Source organism: Mustela nigripes, chromosome 10 (genome assembly GCF_022355385.1).
Source record: "Mustela nigripes isolate SB6536 chromosome 10, MUSNIG.SB6536, whole genome shotgun sequence".
Taxonomy (NCBI): Eukaryota; Metazoa; Chordata; class Mammalia; order Carnivora; family Mustelidae; genus Mustela; species Mustela nigripes.
Genome location: NC_081566.1, coordinates 41569269 through 41591402, shown reverse-complemented (window position 1 = coordinate 41591402; position 22134 = coordinate 41569269). Strand labels below are relative to the sequence as shown.

The following is a 22134-nucleotide window of genomic DNA, read 5'->3' as shown; positions in this document are numbered from 1 at the left end:
TGGGTTGCACCTGGGTTCACTGGGGTCTGAGATGAGAGACGTAGCCAGGGATCATGTGCAGACAGGAATGTGACATAGAATGACAAACTATACACTTACCCGCACACACAGGTTCCTGCGTGCAGGGGTGATGCCATTCATCCTCGCTCAGGTGGGGCTGCTGACACACACGGCCAGCTCCGTGCGAGACTGTGGGTCAGAAAGGTGCTCCCAGCTGGCAGAAGCCAGCCTCAAACTCAGGCTCCACCCGGCCCCTTGTGCATGGCACACGCCTTAGTCCCTTGGCCCACGTCGCCATTGACACATGCAGTCTAAGACACCATCGCCTGGCAATATGGAACACCAGAGATCTGACTGATACTCCTTTGTACATGCGTGGAAACTGAGGCTCAGAGAACGGAAGGCATGGGACCAAGACAGCTCATCGATACATGTAAAGATTAGAAGCCAGCCCGTATGACTCAGGTGCCGGGGGCCCCTTAACCCATGCAGGTGTACCTTCACAGATACAGAGTCGCACGTGCCCTGGAGAGGGGCCCACATGCACAAGCCCAAAACCACACACACAGCTGTGCCCCCTCTCACAGACATGGAACGCGACAGGCTGAGGTCCTCTCCCACTCCTACTCCTCGGGCGACCAGCATGGGGTGGGTATGCTGGGGAATGAGAAGCAGCACCGACCTAAAGTCGTGGATACTGGCCCCCTTCACGGTAGCTGTTCACCCCTCTTTTGACCAAAAAGGGTGAAGCACAGGGTGGCCCAACCAGGCCCCTGGCAAACCTCATAGCTCCAGAATTGCAACCCCTTGGGACTGTGTGGGACCCTGGGGCTCCTCTAGAGCAGATGCCCGAAGGCAGGAGCTGTCTGCAGGGTCCTCGCCCCAAGCCAAGAGCCTGAGTCTGTGTTCAGGATCCTGGATCCTAGCCTGGGACCCCCTGCCCCATTCTCTAAGATCTCTTGCCAGCCTGCCTTTATTTCCTCATTGCCAAAAGGCAGAGTTGGAGTCAGTATCCTTTCCAGCTCTATATCCTGGGGCTCCATGACCTTGAAATAGGCAGGCTTCTCCGTCTCCTGAGCTGTCCAAAACGATAGCGTCATAGGGCGATGTACATTAAAATTAAAATTAAGTCGAACGTCACACTAGCCATATTTCAAGTGCTGGGCAGTCACATGTAGCTAGCTAGTGGCCACTGTGCTGGACAGCACGGATATAGAACGTTTCCACTACGGCGGAAGTTCCGCTGGGCAGAGCTGGATTCTGGGCAGCAATAATGATAGGGCCTTGTGGTTGAGAGGTTCCTGAAGAGGCCAAAGGAACAACTCGGAGAAACAGAAGAAGGCCCCTTCTCTGTAGGCACGTTTCTGGATGGGGCTGCGAGAGCTCTCCCACCCGGGCTGAAGACAAGCGATCTTAGTTCCCACTCGTACACACACCCTCCACATCCACCACCCAATGTCACCTCGCCACCTAATACATGCATTGGACGGGGGGTGGGAGGGTGGGTTAGGATTTGTCTGGGGGAGCTCCCTGCAGAGAAGGGCCAAGGGCCTCTGAGATGCAGCGGGGGACTCCTTTTCAGCGGGGACCTGGGGCACAGGTGGGCGAGTCCAAGCCGACCTCTTGGTGGCAGCCAGATCTCCATCCACTAGGCTGGAACCGGGGCGCAGGAAGAGGCCTCCCCCGGCCCTGCCCCAGGCCGCCCAGGGAGAGCGGTCCGCGCCGATGCAAGGGGAAGGAGGCTGGCCATCGCGCGGGCTCAGAGGCGGGGGAGCGATCCCCGCGCTGCTGGTCCTGGGACCCGGGTGGGGGCGGGGCGGGGCGGGGCGCTCCCAGGCCCCGCCCCTGGCGTCACGGCCTCCCCGAGGGCGTCACCCCCGCCCCGAGCTCCAGGTAGCGGCGGCCGCTGAGTCCGCGACGGCCCGCGGGCCGGGGCGGGGGCGGGGCGGGGGCGTTCCCGGGCCCCCGCCCCGCGGCCCGCCGCCCGTGATGATGTCACAATCGCGGCGGGCCACGGCGTTCCCGGGACGGCTTCGGGCGCGGATCGGAGCGGGCAGCGGGCTCCTGAGTCATGGACTTCCCCTGGCCCCTCCTCTACCACTCCCACCGCCGCGCCGGGCCCCCCCGCAGGGGCTAGCGCTCGCGCGGCGGCTCCGAGGGGGTGGGGCTGCTGGGAATGGCTGTGCCCCCTTCGGCTCCTCTGCCGTGCTCGCCCTTTTACCTGCGGCGGCAGGCGCCGTGCCCGCAGTGCTCATGGGGCATGGAGGAGAAGGCGGCGGCCAGCGCGGGCTGCCGGGAGCCGCCAGGCGCCCCGAGGGCCGCCGCCGTCCCTTGCTTCGGCATATCCGTGGACCAGGACGACATCCTCCCGGGAGCCCTGCGCCTCATCCAGGAGCTGCGGCCGCATTGGAAGCCCGAGCAAGTTCGGACCAAGGTAGCCGAGGGGGCGCGGGGCCGCGCCGGGGCCCTGTCGGGGCTGGAGCGGGGATGCGTGAAAGTCTGTCCGTGCATCCGTCCGGGTGGCGGTCCCAGGGGTGCGCGGCCGCTGTGCAGGGCAGGGTTGCAATGGTGGTTTGGGTGTGTATTTTGCTCCATCTGTTCTGGTCCCCAAGCAGAGCCAGGCTCCCACCTTCCTCGGCCACCCACCCCCTCCCCGGGTCCCCACACCCCCCTCCTCCCCGGGGCTCGTGGGCAGCCCGGAGGTCCACCTGCCCACCGTCAGCATGCTGCGCGCGCGGGCCCCACCCCCTGTCGCCGCGCGCCGGTGCCCCTCGCCGCCCGAGGAGCGCGCGGCCGGCGCTGAAACCTGAGGAGGCAGGAACTTTTAAGGGAGCCCCCCACCTACACACACACACACACACACACACACACATCCCTGCCTTCTCTGCCCCGTGGTGGGAGCAAAGTCTCCAGGCTCTGAGCCGGTCCCAAGAGCCACCGTGTGGAATTTCGGCTTAGCCCAGGGCCCCTGCGCCGGATGGAAACCCTCCCTGTCGCCCCAGGCTCAGGCTCTGCACCCCCACACAGGGGGGGCCTCCTCATCCCCAGCTGGGTACATTCTCCGGGACACAGATGTGGGTAGAGCCTTCCACTGAGGAGCCTCAGGCAGACCTCCCAGCTGATCTGCATCCTCTAAAGGGTCTTCACCTGCTCACCCTCCCACGCCAGCCCCTCTGGGAGCTGCTTGTGGAGGAAGAAGTCCGGAGCTGGGCACCTGCAGCTAGTTCTGGAGTGACAGGGGCTCCCTGCTGCTGGGTCTTCAGGGTGGGGAGAGGCCAGGTTCCCCCACCCCAGTGCAGAGGCTGACAGACACCTCTTGGGGGACAGATGGGTGGGTAGCACTTTCGAAATAAAAGACACGCTTCAGTTGTAAGACCCACAAGGCATTGAGCAGGTCTGAGGTTAATTTCAGCACTGATGGAACATGCTACGTGCCAGTCCTTCCCCTCTCTGGGCCTCAGTTTCCCCACCTAGAATTGGTTCAGATGTCCTCTAAAGCCCCTACTGGCTCTGTCACACTGTGCCCCGTCAATTCCATGGTTCAGTCCTCCTTGTCACCGTACCCAGAAAGTCTAGTCTGTTTCCCCCAACCGCAGCCCATGTCCTCTTGTCTCTTCTGGTTTGGAACTCTGAGGCCCTAAGGAGCTCTGACCCCTAAAACCCTCGGCTGAGTTCCAGCCTCCGTAAACTCCACACCGCCCTGGCTGGATGGGGTGTGGGGTGTAGCAAAGAGTCCTGGGCCGGGCAGAGGGTGAGAGGCAGCTGGGTCAGGATGTACTTGTCCTGGGCAACTCCCGATCCTCCCTGGCCACAATCTGGTCCATAGAGATTTCTTTCAGGGATGGAGGGGTAAGAAGCGAGGAGGGGGCTTCTCCCACCAAGGAGTGTGGAAATTCCTCTACTGCCAAATCCCATCTGCTAGAAGTGGACCCAGGAGACGTGAGGGTGCCTGGGCTGAGGTTTTCTTCTAGAACTCAGGCTCTCCCAAGCACTGAGGAGGGTAAAGCATTAGGAACAGTGCTGAGCTCCTGAAGGATGGCGGGGCAGGATTCTGCATGGTTGTGCTGGGCATGCAAATGAGCACCCCTTGCTAGAGGTGGGGAAGCCATGGGCATGGGCCTGAACAGAGACCCTGCCCCACACGCCCTTGTGCTCCTCCTCCCCATGCCAGCGCTTCACTGATGGCATCACCAACAAGCTGGTGGCCTGCTACGTGGAGGAGGACATGCGGGACTGCGTGCTGGTCCGGGTGTACGGGGAGCGCACTGAGCTGCTGGTGGACCGGGAGAATGAGGTCAGGAACTTCCAGCTGCTGCGAGCACATGGCTGCGCCCCCAAACTCTACTGCACCTTCCAGAATGGGCTGTGCTATGAGTACATGAGGGGCATGGCCCTGGGACCCGAGCACATCCGGGAGCCCCGGCTCTTCAGGTGAGAAGGTGACCCGGGTTACCATTCATTTCCACGATTCCTCAAGCCTTGGCCAACTTCCTTGGCATAGAGTGGAGTCTGTGAATGAGTCATAAGGTCTGTGAACTTCCTGAAATTGCATGAAAATGTGTGTTTGTGTGTGCACACGCGTGGCTCTGCAGAGAGGGGCCGTCGGTCTGTATGGATTTTCAGTGGCATCCGCTGGAAAGGTGATCTGCTTCTTAGGCAAGTGAGAATTTGGTGAACCTGGGACCAAAGGATCTGCTTTCCCTAAATGCAGCAGGGCTCTGCTTCCTGGCTTCATGTCTCCGCCCTTTGCCCATCCCACGTCTGACCTGGAAACATCTTGAAACCTTGGAAATGAAATCTGAGCCAAATCCGCAGAGCGCCCAGGATTTCCTGCCCCTCCCCTCCTGCCAGGAGCTCAGGCATGCTAGGAGAATGGGCCCTATCCAGGGGGAGCCTGGGTTTAGCAGCCCAGAGAGACACCAGCCCTCCCCCAGTCTGAGCTCCGTCCAGGTTCCCCGACAAAGTGGAAGCCCAGGTTTGGGAAGCTGCCAAGGCTTCCTTCCCAAGGCTCACCAGAACCCATGATCCCCTGGGAGCCCCTCCCAATGCCTGGATGTGTAGCACCCAGGAAGCAGACTTTACCTTTAAGCACCGTGGTTGCCTCTGTGAGGTCTGGAAGGGGGAGAATTAAAGAGGAGCCCTTAGTGCCTTTTCTCTCCTCTAACCATTGTGGGTATGGAGGTCAGGCCCTCCCTCCCATGCTACCGCTGCATGCGGAGCCCTCTGGCCAAGCGAGGTCCCCAGGCAGGCTGAGGTTGACTTCTGATCCTGGGGGCAGCCTGGGATCCTCGGGTTCAGTCCCATCCCTGCCAAGGAGAAGGCACTTTCCAGATAACCCAGGTGAAACAGTAAAAGGTCATCTAGGGAGCAGACCAAGAAGTTTGTGCTTCCTCACCTGCTACCTAGTTAACCCCAAGTAAGTGCACCTGGCCTTATTTGTGGAGACAGATGGGCCCCCCAGGGACTTAGAAGGGACTTTGAGATGCCTTTGCTCTAGTGCTCCCTCTGCGGCTGGTCAGGCTCTGGGGTATTTATGTCATATGTCGAGTTGTATGTCGTATCTGTGTGTGTGTGTGTGTGTGTCTTTGTCTGGGGACGTACAAACCTGTCCAGTGGTCTTCTCTGGCTCCTGCTGAGTGTCCTGCCTGGAAGCAGACGGTCAGAGCAGGGTGGGGGCCCGGGGAACCGTGGGTTGGCTTCTCCCACGCCACGCTGCTGGCGCTCCTTCAGTCTTGTGTAAATAAGATCGTAGACTGGCACGTTGTCCCTGGGTCTCTCGCAGTGTCCGGCCACCTCTGGGAAGGTGGTGCCGTTCCTCGTGCTCTCGTGGGAACAGTTACCATCAGGAAGATTGAAGATGGATGTAGGTTCGATAGCAACTTCACACTTGGGGGAGAGCCAGAAGCTGGGGTAGGTGTAGGAAGTAGGCTCTTCCCTGATGATTTTCCAAGGAGAGCCCATTATCTTTCTCAGGGGAAGGTGGATCTCTGAGGAAAAGGCGAGGAGGAGGCCTTGGGGAGCCACGGCCTCATGTTCCCCTGAACCCCACCTCCCAACCTCTACGAGGCTTTGCAGCACAAAAATGCTGAGTGTTGAGGTTACTTCCATTGCCTTTTCAGACAACAGCCCTATTGATATTCAAGGAAACGCTCTGTTCATGCTCTAGTCGGAATCTTCCTTCTGGAAGGAAAGGCCTGGGTCTCAGGTCTCTTTCCCTGCCTCGCCTGAAACCCCAGCGGGCTCCCTCCTGCCCCCGGGGCCTCTAGCCTCTGAAAGCACAGCCTTCTATGCTCACCCTCTCGTGGCTGCCACGCCTCCTGCCCCCTCCGCCCTGCCCTTCGGGAGGTGGGAGCCTGGGGGGCTTCTGGAGGAGACCTTAGCCTGCCCTGCTATCCTGTTAGGTGACAGCCCGCCCCTTCCCAGGACCTGGCAAGGGGAGGGGTTGTCCCTGGAACAGCTCAGTAACAAGGTTTCAAACAGCCAATGCCTTTGTTGTCTTTCCTAGTGATTATTATTCGAGCAACAGGCAGAGGCGAAGGAAGCTTGAATGTTGGAGGCTTGGCAGCCGGGTTGGGGGTGGGGCTCCAGAAGGGAGAGCCGGCAGAGGACTGGGGGAGCCCAGCTGGGACGCAGGGCCTCAGATGCTGGGGTCCTTATCAAGGCCCCCCCTCTCTGACCAGTCAGCCCTCCATCCGCCCCCGCCCTCTCCCAGCCCCCTTCCCCACCGCCCCCTCCTTCTCTCCCGGGACCTTGGATAATGTCCACAGGAGAACTTGAAAATAGAACGCTGGTTTGTTTTGCGTCCTTGGCACCCGGCCGCCAGCATCAACTCCCTGCCGCTGAGGAAAGGGCTGCCCTGGGCCGGCCTGCTTCCCTCCCCACCTTGGCCTGGCTGATAAGAGGCAGGCATTTCTTCCCAGCCAGGCATCACCACCCCCCTCATTCCCCCCGCTGTGGGCATGGATCAGAGTCCCCGGAGGGAGGCGGGCCACTGCCCCCATCCCTAGGTGATCCTTCTGTCCTCACGGGTTGCTGTGGGTACACGACCTTGGGGTGGGGCAGGGTCACTGACCTGTGGCCAGCGGCCCGCAGCTTTGCCTTCCTGCTCCCTGAAGCAGCTCCAGCCCTAACTTCTGGAAAAGTTGCTGCTGGACTAAAAGGCCTGATGTCATTTTCAGACCCTCCTCCCGCAGGAACGAGAGTCCCTCAGAGAGCTGTCCCACACCCAGCCCTCTGGCTGGTCCTAGTCGTCCCCCTGTTCGAGCCCCTTCTGGTCAGGAGGGGCTGAGCTGGGATGGGCCTGCCCCCACGCTGATCCTCTCCCCTTCCTGTTTTCTGTGTAGGCTAATCGCCCTAGAAATGGCAAAGATTCACACCATCCACGCCAACGGCAGCCTGCCCAAGCCCACCCTCTGGCACAAGATGCACAATTATTTCACCCTTGTGAAGAACGAGATCAACCCCAGGTACAGAGATCTGGGAGGGTTCAAGGCTGCCCCTGTGTCTGCTGCCTTCATGGGATCCCTCTACCCCTCACTCTTCAGGCTCCATCCCACCCCCAGCCCCTGGAGGCTGAGGGGCTTAGGTCCTGACTGCTGAGTCTGTGTCTCCAAGCAGAGCTGGGCTGATAGACTAAATCTCAGGATCTTGGGTCCACAGCTTTACGCCTGTGTGCTTGTGTCTCATTGAGTCTCTGGTTGTAGTAGAGATGAGGGTTGGGGACTGTGCCTCTCCCTTTCCTTAAAGGAGACTGAAGCTCAGAGACTAGCCTTGACCCAGGATGTGGGGCTCATTGGGGGGGCAGGGATCTGTTTCCTAGCCCAGAGCCCTTTCTACCTAAGCTGCTTTCTGAGCAACCAGAAGGGAGAGCCTGGCCCCTGAGAATGGGGTGAGGCCGAGTTCACAGTCAAAACTCAGCTTGTCAGTTGATAAGCCCTTGAGACATCAAGACTCTTGCTACTTGCCTGGACGCCTCTTGTCCCCACATGCCCCTGGGAACCCTGCTTCTCACCTTGTTCACACTGACAGCTTACCATTTCCTCACTGCCCTTTCCAAGGATCGGTACTCCACCCATCCCGACTGTGCCTTTCCCCAGGGAAGACGGGGCTCCCAGACAGCGGGCTCTCCAGCCGGCAACCTGAAAGTCCTTCTAGCCTTTGGCTGCCTGGCTGTCCCCAGCTTGAGTGCTGGAGGAGGCATGGAGAGTTGAGAGAAGAATGTGTCACCCCTGCAGGGAAAGGCAGTAGTGAGTTTCTGATCCCTCCAGGTACCCTGCTGGGTTGAACATCTCCCTTGTTCCAAAGGTTCATGGGAGACGGGGTATCTCCTTCTCTCCTCCAAGATGACAAGACAATAATTAACTCTATCCCAATCATGTGTCTCTATCACACACACACGCACGCACACACACGTGACTTTATCTGGATCCTTGCACTTAATGATTATCAAGCCGGTCTTTCAGACTATTTGTCCAGGATGGCCCACATTCAGACCTTCGATGCCAAATGTTATCTCTGGGACAAGGACTGCCTATCCCCTAGGGCTAAAAACAGCACATGGAGAGCAGGACCCTGGGGTGTCTGAGTCAACAGGGCCCTTCAATCGTGCAGCCCACCACTTTCATTTGATAGATGGATGAACTGAGGTCCAGAGAGGGGATGGGTCTTGCCCAAGGTCAGTGGCAGCTCCAGGCCTAGACTTCTGTACTATTTCCATGTAACCTTCAGGGGTGGAGTGGTCCTTGAAGAACTGACCACCTTTGCTCTTGTCATACCTTTGACCTTGGCAAATTGAGCTGTTTAACTTCTCAGAGCCTCTTTAAGGGACAGTGTGTGTCGTAAATGACCTAAGCTGCCCCAAGTGGGGCAGTGGTGAGCAGTCACCGGGACGAGATGCAACTCGCGAGCTCGAGTTACAGTTTAATACTCCTGATTTAGTCAATCCTGCATTTCACAAACATCAACATTTTTCACAATGAAAAATATGGACGTGACATTGGTCCTGCCCTCAAGGAGCTTAGGAACCATCTGGGTAAACAGGACCTGCCTTTGCACAGTGACAAAAGAAGGCATGTAGGGTGGGAGAACCAGGGCTGGTCTTCCTGGCAGAGGCAGGAGGGGCAGAGCTGGGAAGTGAGGCCGCTCGGGCTGGCAGAGACGGTGTGAACTCACTTGGCTCATGGGTGGCAAGTGGATGAGGGTGGCTGGAATGGGCCTTCTGGAGAGATTGGGAAGGGCTGTGGGTGGTGGGGCGGAATGAGACGGGGAGGACCCTTTTTTTTTTTTTTTTTTTTTTTTTTTTTTATTTTATTTATTTGACAGAGAGAAATCACAAGTAGACAGAGAGGCAGGCAGAGAGAGAGAGAGAGGGAAGCAGGCTCCCTGCTGAGCAGAGAGCCCGATGCGGGACTCGATCCCAAGACCCTGAGATCATGACCTGAGCCGAAGGCAGCGGCTTAATCCACTGAGCCACCCAGGCGCCCAGGGGAGGACCCTTTGAAGCCAGGTTAGGGAGCCAACATTTTGTTTAGCAGACAGTGGGAAGTCACTGCAGGGGCCTCTGCGCCAGGCAGGGACCATGACTGTGGTTTAGGACAAAGGCTCTCTGGTGTTGTAAGGGACAGAGTCGGGCGGGATTTGGGGAAGTGGGGGTAGGGATTGGAGATAGGGCGACCCACTCAGGAAGAATGAACAAGATCCCTGGGCAGCGTCATGGTGATGTGGGGGGGAGAGTGGGGTGGAGAGTGGCAGGTGTATTAGGGACCCTGTGGGAATAGATTTGGTGGCCTTGGTGTTTGGTTGGGCATAGAGGGTGGGGGTGGTCCCTGCTCTGGGGGACCAGGAGGAGACGCAGATGGGTTGTGTGGTATCAGGGCAAAGGTGATACGCCAGGAAGCTGGGACACTTGTCTGCTGTGGGAGAAGGTACTTCCGTCCGCCCATATCCGGAGAGCTGTGGGGACATTTGGCAGGGAGCAGTGTTTTGTTTTTTTTTTTTTTTTTTTTTTTTTTTTTTTTTTTTTAAGATTTTATTTATCTATTTGAGAGAGAAAGAGCATGAGTGGGGAGGAGGGTCAGAAGGAGAGGGAGAAGCAGATTCTCCACTGAGCAGGGAGCTCAGCATGGGGCTCCATCCCAGGACCCTGGGATCACGACCCTGGGATAACTAACTGAGCCCCAAGCAGCAGTGTTTTCATCAGGAACCCCCAGGCTTCCCTGGGATGGGGTGCGGGGACCCTGCACCCTCATCCTGCTGCCTCTGAGGGACCAGGGACTAGGAGCAGCAGGCTGCCTGGGGTGTGACAGTTTCTGTGACGCGGTGGCGGTTACTATTTTGCCAACCCCACAGCCTTGAGAAAGTCTAGTGGTGTCAGGGCTGAGGTAGCAAAGCTGGCGGGCTTTCAAGTGGCCCGGGGTGGGAAGCGGGGCAGCAGAGGGAGGCTGCTCAGGGAGATAGAAGCCCTGGATGGCTCCTCTAGTAACCATCTGCGTGGCCTTGGGGTTGGGTAAGGTGGGGTCAGGCGGCGGTCAGGGCCTGGGCAGCACGTATCTTAGATGTCAAAGACGTGGTTTTCAGGCTGAGACCTGGGCAAACCAAAGGAGGCCTCCTAATTCTTATCTTTAGATGGTCTTGGAGCAAGAAAAAAAAAAAAATCTTGAAGTATATTGTCTTAAGGAGAGCCAAGACTGAAATGCGTTTATGTAGACCGGGCATCCCAGATAAACTCCAGTGAGGATAAAGGAAGGCCTCCCCTGATCCTCCCCGGCAGGCTCCCCCCGAGCCCAGAGTGGCCTGTGCAGAGCCTCTGAGGGGCACCGGGACCCTCACCATTAGGAGGTCTGGCTTGATTTTGCATCCGTGAATAGGCTGAGGACTGCCTCCCTTAGGTGAGGGGGAAGAGGGTTCAGCTGTGCAAGAAACATCTGGAAGCTGGAAGGACTCTGCTCTTCCTTGAGCCTCCATTTCCTTGACAACTTGGACGAGAGGCCTCAGATCCTCTTCAGCTTTGACGGGTCTCAAAGCCTGGGAGGGAGCCTGCCGCTTAGCCTTTCCCGGGGGGACAGGGGGACGCCTTAGTCGCTGAATGCTCTTTGCCACATTTTGGCCTCCGGGCCGTGTGTTGGGGGGACGGGGCATCCTTTGGGAGGGTGGGGAGGACGGACGGATGTCCCACTCATCCTCCCGCACATACTCGGGCTGCCCCGGGTAAGAGAGCAAACAGGAGCTACATGGAGACAGAACAGGAGATAAAACCCCAGCCAACTCCCCTCCACCCACTGGTGGTTCTGGATTTTAAGGGCTGTGCTAAATGTTTGGCTTTTCAGTGTACACAGACCTGTGTGCTTCCTGGGGACCAAAGTTCAGAGCGTCCCAGAACAGTGTGCTCTCAACAGCCTCCCCATGACCTCTGCTCCCGGCACCAAAGGACCCATTCATTCATTCATTCATTCGTTCCTCAACACAGGTTTCTTTCAGCAGCGAGACCTTAGGTACCACGAGAAGGGGTAGGGCAGAAAGAGTGGTGGCCTCTGTCATCTGTGCTCCTGCATGCAAGTTGCGCACGTAGGCGTGGTCTGGGACAAGGACACACATGCTCCTAGTTCAGGGTGCAGGGGACAAGTCACTGGGGAGCTACAGAGCAAGTGCTCGACTGAAAGCCCTTAATATTCCTTTGGTCTTGGAGGAGTGAGCCCAAGAAGCAGTTTATTTGCTTCCTTCAGTGGTCCTGAGTGGCCTCTCTGGGAATGAGAAGTTAGCCTTTATGAGCTCCCTGGGCCTTTCCTCCTGCGACACCAGCTCCTGGAGGAGGAGGGGGACGGATCAGGAGTGTCTGTGCTCTCCAGCCCCTCCGCAGGGCACTGTGAGGCCTCCCCAGTCTTGTTTTAGAGAGCAGACCTCTGCACTCGTTCTCGTGTGGAACAACTGAGTGCAGACACGCATTGCCCCCTCCTGTCCTCCTGTGCCTCCTAACTTACCTTCCCCGCCCTCTCACGAAGTGGCAGGGACACTGTTGGATCAGGGACAGACGTGCTTTGCAAAAGGCTCTTACACCGTGTTTTAATAAGCTGCTTAGAGTAACTGCAGGAAGTCAGGAGATCAGGACGTCTTAGCGTCAGACGACAAAAGTGAGGGTCTAAAGGGCGGCCCATTTGGCCAGGGGTCCCCTGCAGGAACAGGTAGCGATGGGGCCAGCACTCAGGACTCCGGAGGCCCAGCGCCTATCTTGCTGTCGGCCCTCCCCCTCACCTGCATCCTTTCTTGCCGCCGCCCAGCCTTTCCGTAGATGTCCCCAAGGTGGAGGTATTGGAGCAGGAGCTGTCCTGGCTGAAGGAACACCTGTCGCAGCTGGACTCCCCGGTGGTGTTCTGTCACAATGACCTGCTTTGCAAGAACATCATCTACGACAGCACCCAAGGTATGCCTTCCCCGGCTCTGGCTGGGCCACAGCTGGGCGGTACCCTGGCGATCGGCGGCCTTCCGGCTGCCCTTGCTCAGACCGGCCCTGGGATGAGCAAAAGGCGGCCTTCCGGTTTAGGTCTCAAGTTGACTTAAGAAAAGGGAGAAGGAAATAAATTTCCACTTGGAAAAAATCTATGCTGTGGTCTGTGGAGGTCCTCCGTGTGAGGCTACCTGAGCCATTCCCCCTGCTGCAATATTCTGGGTTTCTGAGGACGTCTGGGGTGGCCTGGGCCCTCCTAGGGACAGAACCTTTCTGTGTGCCCCATGAGAGCTCCACCCCCGGGGAGCCCCGACCTTTACCTCTGGTCCTCAGCCACGTGGAGGACAGATGTCTTGAGTACCCATCTGTGTGCGGACAGCTCAGGGGCAGGGGGACAAAGGAACAGCCTCGAGGGCACCCCCAGGGAGGGTGGGTTGGGCTGGGTTGCTGCCACAGGGGCATTCCGGTCTGTGGGGACTTGACGGGCTCCGTCTCCCTCTCCCGGGACCCACCCTCATGGCCGCTGTCTTCCCTCACAGGCCACGTACGGTTCATTGACTATGAGTACGCCGGTTACAACTACCAAGCTTTTGACATTGGCAACCATTTCAACGAGTTTGCAGGTGAGAAGGGTATTGTTTGTCTCAGTCCAAGATACTTTCCTCGTGATGGAGGTCCAGGTCCGGGGTGAGGATGGGGGCGGGGCTCTGCCCTCCCTGGGGGGGAGGCGTGACAGCCCATCCTCCAAAATCTCACAGCTCAGGGAGGGGAGGCACAGCCTGCCTTGAGGGGGCTCCAAGGCTCATGGGTGAGGCCAGACCCCCACACAGAGCAGACCCCCGCCAGCCCATCGGACAGTTGGGTACTCATGAGGACAGTGTCCCCTCCCTAGGATCCTGGGCTTGGCATGAGAGTTAGAAAAAGACCCCTGGGGGCCTGGCTGGCTCAGTCAGCGGAACATGTGGCTCTTGATCTTGGGGTTATGAGTTCAAGCCCCACATCGGTGATTACTTTAGAAAAGTAAAAAAATATTAAGAAAAAGCCCCCTTTCCTCTACCCCTGGTAGATGGGCCAGGCACAGCCTCTGCCTGTCCCTTTGCTCAGGCTGCCTTCTGCCCAGCACTGCCTGCATGATCATAAGGATCCTGCCTGCAGAGAAGGAGCAGAACAAGCTGGTGCCCTGAGGAGAATCTAGGTGGAACTCATTAAAAGCATATACTCTGCAACTTTACTGTCCATGTTCATACCCTGGCTTTGAGGCTTACTAGCTGTGTGACCCTGAGGCTGGTTACTTACCTTCTCTGGGCCTCTGGAAAGTGGAGGTATTAACTGTACCTACTTCTCATCAGCGTGAGCTCCACACACAAGAGGAGCACATGCTAAGCCTCCTACTGGTGTTCACTGGTACTAGGCAGGGTAGCTAGCTTTCTGGTAGCTAAGGAGGCCGGCACCGGTACGGATGCAATTGGATGAGAGGTGTCTGGCTGTGCTGGCCAGTTGAGGAAAGGCCCAGGCTGTACAATAGCAGCATTTGTGTGAAAGAAGCTGGGCAGGTTTTTCCAGCTTGAGAGCTTCATTGTTAAAGGATCTGATGGGACCAGAGAGGCGACTCGGGGATGGAGTTGGACACTGGGGCTGGAGCGACAATCGGGTAGTGTGGGGTGCTCAGGGGAATGGGGCCAGCCCCTGGGGCGCAGGACAGGTAAGGCACACCCAGGCCAGCTGTCAAGCCACCACGTACCTGGTCCAGCCTTGGCCGTTCCCCAGCCTAAGCCTGCCCAATTGTGTCCCTTTGAGAAGCCCAGGTGACGGGGTCTGTCAAGCACTCATTGTACCTGAGAGTGTGACTTCCCAGGATGGCCAGCAGCGGCATCTAAGAACCTACGGGACAGTGGGGCCTCAGCTGGGCAGGGCCCTGGGCCTGTGGGCACTCTGCTGCCAGACCTGCTGGCCTTTCCAGAAGGGATCATTCTGAAGCATCTTAAGCCTTCCTGCCCCACATGGAGCAAGATCCAGCTGGAATTTCTCCCAAGGGGCAGATTGCGTTGTGCTCTCAGGTTATGAAGGAGGGGGAGGAAGGCAGGGAAGGAGACTGGGAGCTGGGGAAGGAACACTCCTGGGTTCTTGGGAGCAGGAAGACCCAGTCCTGGGAGGCAGAAGGTGAGCATTCCATCCCTAACCTCCCCTCTCCCTGGCTGCCTGGGAGCAGCTTCTACTCTGGGGGTTTCTACACCTGCACCAGAGGATTCTTTCTCAGCCATCCTCTTGGGACCCCAGGAGATGGAGTGTGTTTCTCCAGGAGTGAGGGGAGCTTGGGAAGGACAGGGAGGAAAAGAGAGGAAGAAACCATGGGCAGGGTGGCCCTGCTCCTGTCTTAAGTGAACTGCAGCTCTCCGTCCCAGCTCGAAGGCCAGGCTCTGCCACCGGGTCAGGGATGTGGCTGGGGTGCGTTGGGCGGGCAGCAGCTCGAGAACTCGAGGGCAGGACCGGAAGGAATGGAAGCCGCCTGGTCCAGGGTTCCAAGCCTGGCTGCATTTCTGAGTTATCTGGAGATTTGGACACGGGGCTAGATGTGCCTGGGAACTTCTTACCAAGCTCCCTGGGTGATATTTTGAAGGAGCCAGCTCAACACTGGTCCAGGAGGCAGTCAGAGACCCACACTTCCAGATGGGAGACCCTGGCCCGTGGGCGCAAAGGCCTTGTGCGGGGCTCACTGGTCTGCATCCCACCAAAGAGGCGGCCTTGGGTGGGGTGCTGTGGCCGAGCACCTCCTGTGGGCCGTAGTTGCTGTGAAAGGCACAGGGGTATAGCAATGCTGTCTTAGGGGTCCCTGTCACACCCAAAACTGTGCCTTGCCCTGCAACCGGTCTGCCTCAGCTTTCCTCCATCCCATGGAAAGCAGCACCCCTGGCTCCCCACACTGGATAAGTTCGGTGGTCGAGAGGCTGTATTCCTAGGCACAGCCCCACAGGATGTACACAAAGGTTTCTAGGGGAGCAGGGGATACCGGTGAGCTGGAGGAGTCCCCCCGCCCCAGGTGGGCCCGCCTCTCAGGCACTGCCTCATGGCCACTTCCCCCTCAGGTGTGAACGAGGTGGATTACTGCCGCTACCCTGGCCGGGAGACCCAGCTACAATGGCTGCACTACTACCTACAGGCACAAAAGGGCATGGCTGTGACCCCCAGGGAGGTGGAGAGACTCTATGTGCAAGTCAACAAGTTCGCCTTGGTAAGTGCCTTCGCAGGGGTGGTGGTGGTCGGGGGGGCACCCCCAGCTCCTCCAATAGCCCAGGGCAAAGGAAGCAGAGGTCAGGGTAAGAAGTGAGGTCCTGAGGCCCCAGCCCCTGCTCCTGAATCCCCACCCTGGAAGTGAGGTCTGGGAAGAGCCCTCTTGGGCATGCCCAGAATTCGGAGGTGCCTTCTTGCCTGCAATCCCCTATCCAAGTCTCTCTTTCCTAGGGAAAGACTTTCAAAAAAGAGCCCAGCTTCCTGTTTCAGCAGTTCTCTCCTTTGGACCAGTAATTCTCTCTAGTGTCTAACTTGAGCCTTTCATGCTGCCGTTAAATGCATCTCATTTTTTTTAAGCCGTTGGAGGAGATAAAGCATGTCCGTTCCAATCCTCCTTGTTAAGGACCGCCACTGACTCAACTGCATATAAGTTTCTCCCATCACGCTCTTCCTGCTCAAATTACCGAGCTGTCAGTTCTCGATTTGGAGTGTCATTCATCCAGGGTACCTGGTTCATGGCCGGACTCCTCCAGTGTGTGCCCAGGGGATTGCTAACTAGTCTTATTAACGTCAGCCTCGCAGAAGCAGGAGGACAGGTCCACTGCCCTGAATTTCACAATACAGCGTGGAGCTCACGTAGAATCTTTACTTACCTGTCATTTTGGATTACCGCTCCTGTTTTCCTCATTGGCACAGACCTGATTTCCCATCAGGTTCTTCTTCTTAACTGTTGCACTTAGGCCTCTTGCTAAATGTTTTCACATCATTACTGATGCTTTGCTAATTGGTCTATATGCCCCTTGAAGTCCTGAAAAGTGGAGGTAGGTGCTATGCAGCCAAGCCCCGACTGAGCAGGATGTGGGGTGGGGTAGGGGGCCCTGGCTCGGGCTAGTCATGATGTCACCACTGTTTGCTCAGGGACAGCTGGGAGCAGGCTCTGGCTTCTTGAGCCTGGGGTGGTCTGGTCCTGAGGGCTCCTCTGGTCAAGGCGGGAAGCAGTTGAAGGCTTAGAGCCCAGACTCAGGGCCTTGTGCTATCACACCCACACTCCTTTCCCAACCCAGCCCACATCTAGACAGAAGAGGGAAAGGGGCTGGCGGACGTCAGTTAAGGGGGTCCCCCTGATGGGACTGGGCCTGTGCTCTGGGGGAGGGGTTCATCTCATCCTGGTGCCTTGGCCCTGAAGGACCCAGGAGACTCCCCTGGGCAGGGGAGATGCCAGGAATGAAGCTATGCTTAGCATTAGAAGCTCCATCCGGCGGACCCCTACCTGGGGCAGGTAGAGCTCTGCCTTTTTCTCAAGGGAGTGAAGCCTCCAAATGCTGACCAGTGACTTGACCAGCGCCTGGCTCTATGGGGTTCCTGACAGGCAGGCGTGGTTGCCTTGCTGACTTACTCTGGTCCCTTTCCAGGCATCTCACTTCTTCTGGGCACTCTGGGCCCTCATCCAGAACCAGTTCTCCACCATCGACTTTGACTTCCTCAGGTGAGTACAGAGGGCGAGTTGGGGCAATGGGGAGTGGGAGAAAGGAGTAGCTCGAGCCAAGGGTGTGGGGGCAAAGACAGTCCAGAGACAATACCCAAAGTCCCTTCTTCTGCTCTGCTAACTTGTCCCCAATCCAGTCACCCCATATCCAGTGGGGTCACCACTCTAGGGGAAACACCTGAGCCCAGCGCACCACGCTGAAAGTAGTCAGAAGTTCTCGCACCTTCCCATCACGCCTCATAGCAGATTCACTTTCCCTCCTACATCTTAACGACTTTCCCTCCTACATCTTAACGACCTAGTTCACTGCACCCCGTTCTGCAGCCACTGTTCTTAGCCACAGAGCCTGGTGGTGAAAGGAAGTGTTCATTATATGGCAGAGGGAGCAGAGTTCTTCCAGAGTGCAGAAGTGACTCTCTGAGGCCACTGGGGCGGTTTTAACGCTTACCGCCGGGGGTATCAGGCTCAGCTCCTCCCAGTGAGGTACTAGGGCCGACCTGGGGTCCGTATTGGAGTACTGACTCCTGGCTCCATCATCTCAGATACACATGGCCTCAAGGACCAGGAATCGTGTGGTCTAGCCTTTCTCCATTCTGGTCTGGTCTTGTTGCCCTGCCCGCCCCTAACTCACCCACCCTCAGCTGGGAAGGAGACACTACCCCGACTTCACAGTGTTCACAGTGACTGGTGAAAAGGCCAAAGACACAGCTGAGATCTCCCCCTCACACTTAGGATGGCTGTTTATCAAAGAAACAGAAACCCAGCATTGGGAAGGATGCAGAAAATCGGAACCCCTGGCCACTGCTGGCGGGAACATAAAAGGGCACAGCTGCTGGGGACAACAATACCGAGCTCCCTCAAAAATTTAAAAATAGAATGCCTGGGCCATCCAGCATTCTCACCGCTGGGTGCGCAGCCAGAGTCGAAAGCAGGGGGTCAGAGAGAGATGTGCGAACCCGTGTCGGTAGCCTTATTCACAAGAGCCCAGAGGCGGGAGCAACCCCATGTCCATGACGGCTGACTAAGGACATAAAGGTGGTCTCCACACACAGGGGAGTATTACTTAGCCTTTTAAAGAGAGAAAACCAGGTCACATGCTAGAACGTAGGACCTCTGAGGACCTGCTAAGCGAAAGCCAGTCACAAACAGACCATCACTGTAGGATTCCACTTACGTAACTGAGTTAGTCAAGTTCACAGAACCAGAGCAGAGGGGCACCTGGTTGGCTTGGTCAGTACAGCATGACTCTTGACCTCGGGGTTAGGAGTGAGCCCCACATGTGGTGTGGTTACTTAATTTTTAAAATAAAACTAGAGTGGCTTTTGCCAAGCGCTGGGGGGCGGGGGGGGGGGGGGATAAGGTGGTTTTTAAGGGGGGTAGAGTTTCAGTTTTGCCAACTGAAAAAAAAGTCCTGGAGGGCTGTTTATAAAGATGTAAGTGTACTTTACACTGCTTAACTGGGTGGGGGGGGGGGCGGCATTTAGGGAAGGGTTGCTCCAGTCTAAGAAAAATAAATAGTTGAAAGAAAAAAAAAAATTCCCCTGCCCTGGGGGTGGAGCTGGTGAGAATTGCTCAGGGTATGAGTTCCCCCAGTTCCCCCACTGGCCGGCCTTCTCAGCCGGGCTCCCCTGCTCTCCCTCTCGCAGGTACGCAGTGATCCGGTTCCATCAGTACTTCAAGGTGAAGCCTCAGGTGTCAGCCTTGGAGATGCCAAAGTGACCAGCTTCCCCATCTCTCCCTTACCCACCTGCCCGGCCAGACCCGTTCTCCGGGGCTCAGTCCTGCTCTGGGGTCTGCCCCCTTGGACAAGGTGGGAGAGGGGACAGGTGGGTGTCCACGGAGAAGGCCCCACCCCTGCTGCCAGCCCCCGCCCTCACCCCATGGATATTGCTGGAGCCCACGTTCCTTTGTTTGGAGGGGCTGATAGGACCCAGCTCTGGGGGTCCCCTTCACCATGCCAGATTTGGGGGTGGGGAAGTGCCTGCAGTCAGCCAGGGCCTGGACCACAACCACCTCTGGGAAGTCCGGTATTCCTGGCCTCAGGCCACGCTGGAATCGGGGCTGCCTTAGATGTGTCTTTGACCTTCCTGGCTTGGGGAAAGGGGGAGGTGGGAGGGCTCCTTTCTACCTCCAGTGCCCTGAGCCTCCAGCCCATCTCCCCCTGCACGCCCCACGTGGGAGGTGCTGATGAGCCCAAACCAGCATCATACCAACTCTGACAGATGGATGTATATATCTGGGGGGAATGATCTAGAACTAGGGTTAACGGCTCCCCTAAAGCCGCCTCCTCCGAGATCCCCTTCCTTTCTCCAAGCCAGATCCAATCAAACCACCCCTTCCCACACTTCTGCCCCAGGACCTGTGTTCCCCCTCCCCTCCCCTTTTGGCTCTGTGCTTGTGTTCTGTCCCTCTGCCACCTGCTGGGAGGGAAGGCAAGGGAGTGGTGCCCTCCTGGGCCTCCGGAGCCCAGCTCTGCTTTGTGCTTGGCCAGAGTAGGGTGGCCACCATGGCCAGCAGCTTCCCACCTTGTTCCCTTCCCTGCCCCCCAGGCCCTCGCTTCCAAGGATTTATCTCTCCCTCTTCACCTTTTGTCCTGAAGTTGGCCCAAAGACTTCCCGCTAGGAAATGAGTAGTGGGAGTCAAGGGGGCGGGGCTAGGGACTTTGGGGTTCGCCAGGCGGCCAAGAGCCTGGGCGGGATGGGTCGTGAAGGTGCGGAGCTGCTGGTCCTGGTCCCCAACTCTCTCGACGGCCTCCACCTCCTCTCTGCCCTCACAGCCTCCAGGCTCTGGCCTAGAAAAGTGATTCATTTGTAAATTATCATGGTTTTCTGCATTAAAATGGCCATTTCTGGACCACTCTGTGTCTGAGTGCCTATGGTGAGGATTTGACTTTGACATAGAGGGTATAATGGACTAGTTCTCCCACAGTGGGGGGTAGGGGTGGCTGCACCCCTCTCCAGGGTTCCCTGGGGCTGCCCCCTTCCTCCCCTACCCTCTGAGCACCTGGCTCATGAGGCCTGTGCTCCTGGTCCGGGGTAGGCCTGGGCATAGCTAGTGCTGTCACTCTTCTGCCTCTGACCGTCCTGCTAGAATTGGGGCTCCGCCAGGTGGTAGGTAACCAGACAAGAGACCCAGTGGGGAGGGTACTCAGGATTTCTTACTGCCCCCCGGCCTAGCTCCTAGCTGTTGAGGGGGAGGGGGTACTGTTCTGCTGCAGGGAAGGCAAGGATGATTTCTGGAACGAATCTGTTACTTTCTCAGAAGGCCGGAGGGAAGGGAGACCAGAAGCTGAAAGCAGAGCCAGGGTACCCCCGTCGGCAGCCTGGGCTGCTACCGCTGCGCTGCCTCCAGGGCCCGCCGGAAGGTACCCAGTACCCTGAAGAGCGGGGAGAGCAGTGGCCGCCTGCCAGGTAGACTCTGGCTGTTTGGCTTTTGACGGCGAAAGTACCGGATGCCATGGCAACCACTGGAGCAGAGCTAGACCCAGCAGCTGGGGCCTTCAAGGTCACGGTGATCCAGTGTGTGTGTGGGGGGGTAGCTGTACCAAGCCCAGGAAGGGTATGGGAGAGGATGTGGTCGGGGGGGCTTTGCCCAGTGATGTGCCAGGGCTGGGCAGGCAGGGCCCCTCAAGGGTACCATGGGGTCAGGTGTTCGTGGGCAGGGTCTTCTCGTGGACTAAAGGGCAGTGCCCACCCTCCTTGTTCCTCTCAGATCCACCTCTGGAGCTGAGGGCAGAAATAACCACTGTGAAGGCAGCTTCGTTTCCAGCCTCCTGGGGCCTTGATGTCACAGCGTTGGAGACGGTGTTGCAGTGGTGAGCAGGGAATGGCTGGGACAGGGCCCCCCAGGTACCATCCTGTGCCCCTACGGCCCCCCGCCACCACCTGCACCAAAGGAGCGAACCTGCAGGCACCACCCCACTGCCTTTGAGAAAACCTCCTCATTCCTCCAGAGCTCCAGGAGGAGGAGACAGGTGGGGGGTAGGGTTGGGGGGGAGGGGTAGTTTAGGACACCCCTCCCCCTCAAAGCTTGGAGACCTCTCTCGCCTTTCACTGCCAACCCCAGACTAACCAGCTCCCCAGGGATGGGGAGGGGGCAGAACAGAGAGTGCGTGGGCTCTACAGGAGCTCTAGCCAAAGCACACCAGGGCAGAGGTTCATCTCTGCTGGGCTCTGACCCTCAGCCTTTGCAGGAGGCACAGAGAGGGCAGAGAATGCCCTAGGCTTCCCGGAAAGGACTAGAACCTTCTGTTCCTGGCCTCATCGCCTGCCTGACCCTATGCTGCCTCTCCCAGGGCAGAAGGGGTAGGGCTCCAGGGCACCAACCAACAGTCCTCATGGAGGGTACTGTCCATCCTGGAAGGATCCAGAGCATGTGATTCCATGAGGGCAGGACAAGGGTTCCTGTAGTGGGAGGAGGATGGTTTTGGCCACAGTCAGCGAGGCCACAGAGGACCTGGGAATGGGGAAGTGAGAGGAACTCAGGACTGGCAGAGGATGAGGGTGAGCCTGGCTGGGAGTGTCCTGACAGACGGCCCTGATTTGGTTAGAAACACACTGTGGGAGGTAGTGGAGTCTGATGGGAGATGTCAGTGCCAAGTTAAAATGAGCAATTCTCCCCATGACCACTAGAGGGCACCCTTGCTCATCTTCCCAAGGACCACTTCCGTCTTTCCCTGGGGGGCCAGGGAGGCTGGATTGTGCTTGTTAATTCCACCTGAGCTAAGAGGAGAAGCTCTGGGAGTGTGGGCCAGGAAAAACTCGCAAAGGCCAGTAGCCAGGACCTAGTAATTCCTGGGGGAATCTTCACTCCCAAGTTAAAGACCCTGGAATGAAGCACACCTAACTTCTCTCATCACCACTCTCTATCTCCTCGGTTGTGAACACACCACCTCTATTAATCTGACCCAGGTCTCACTCTTCCACTAGAATTACCCTTCAGCTTTGCTGCCCCCACTCCATACACCGGGACTGATATCTGA

The 22134-nt window shown here is 57.8% G+C and overlaps 1 protein-coding gene across 1 annotated transcript; it reads left to right on the top strand.

Annotated features, from left to right (window-relative positions):
• The first annotated feature begins 1941 nt into the window (after window positions 1-1941).
• ETNK2 (ethanolamine kinase 2) lies at window positions 1942-20006 on the top strand. The gene is made up of 8 exons (XM_059413174.1): window positions 1942-2434; window positions 4172-4431; window positions 7344-7466; window positions 12273-12415; window positions 12979-13062; window positions 15523-15668; window positions 17080-17153; window positions 18800-20006. The coding sequence occupies exons 1-8, from the start codon at window positions 2177-2179 to the stop codon at window positions 18870-18872; spliced, it is 1161 nt and encodes a 386-aa protein (XP_059269157.1). The 5' UTR covers window positions 1942-2176; the 3' UTR covers window positions 18873-20006.
• Window positions 20007-22134: the final 2128 nt, after the last annotated feature.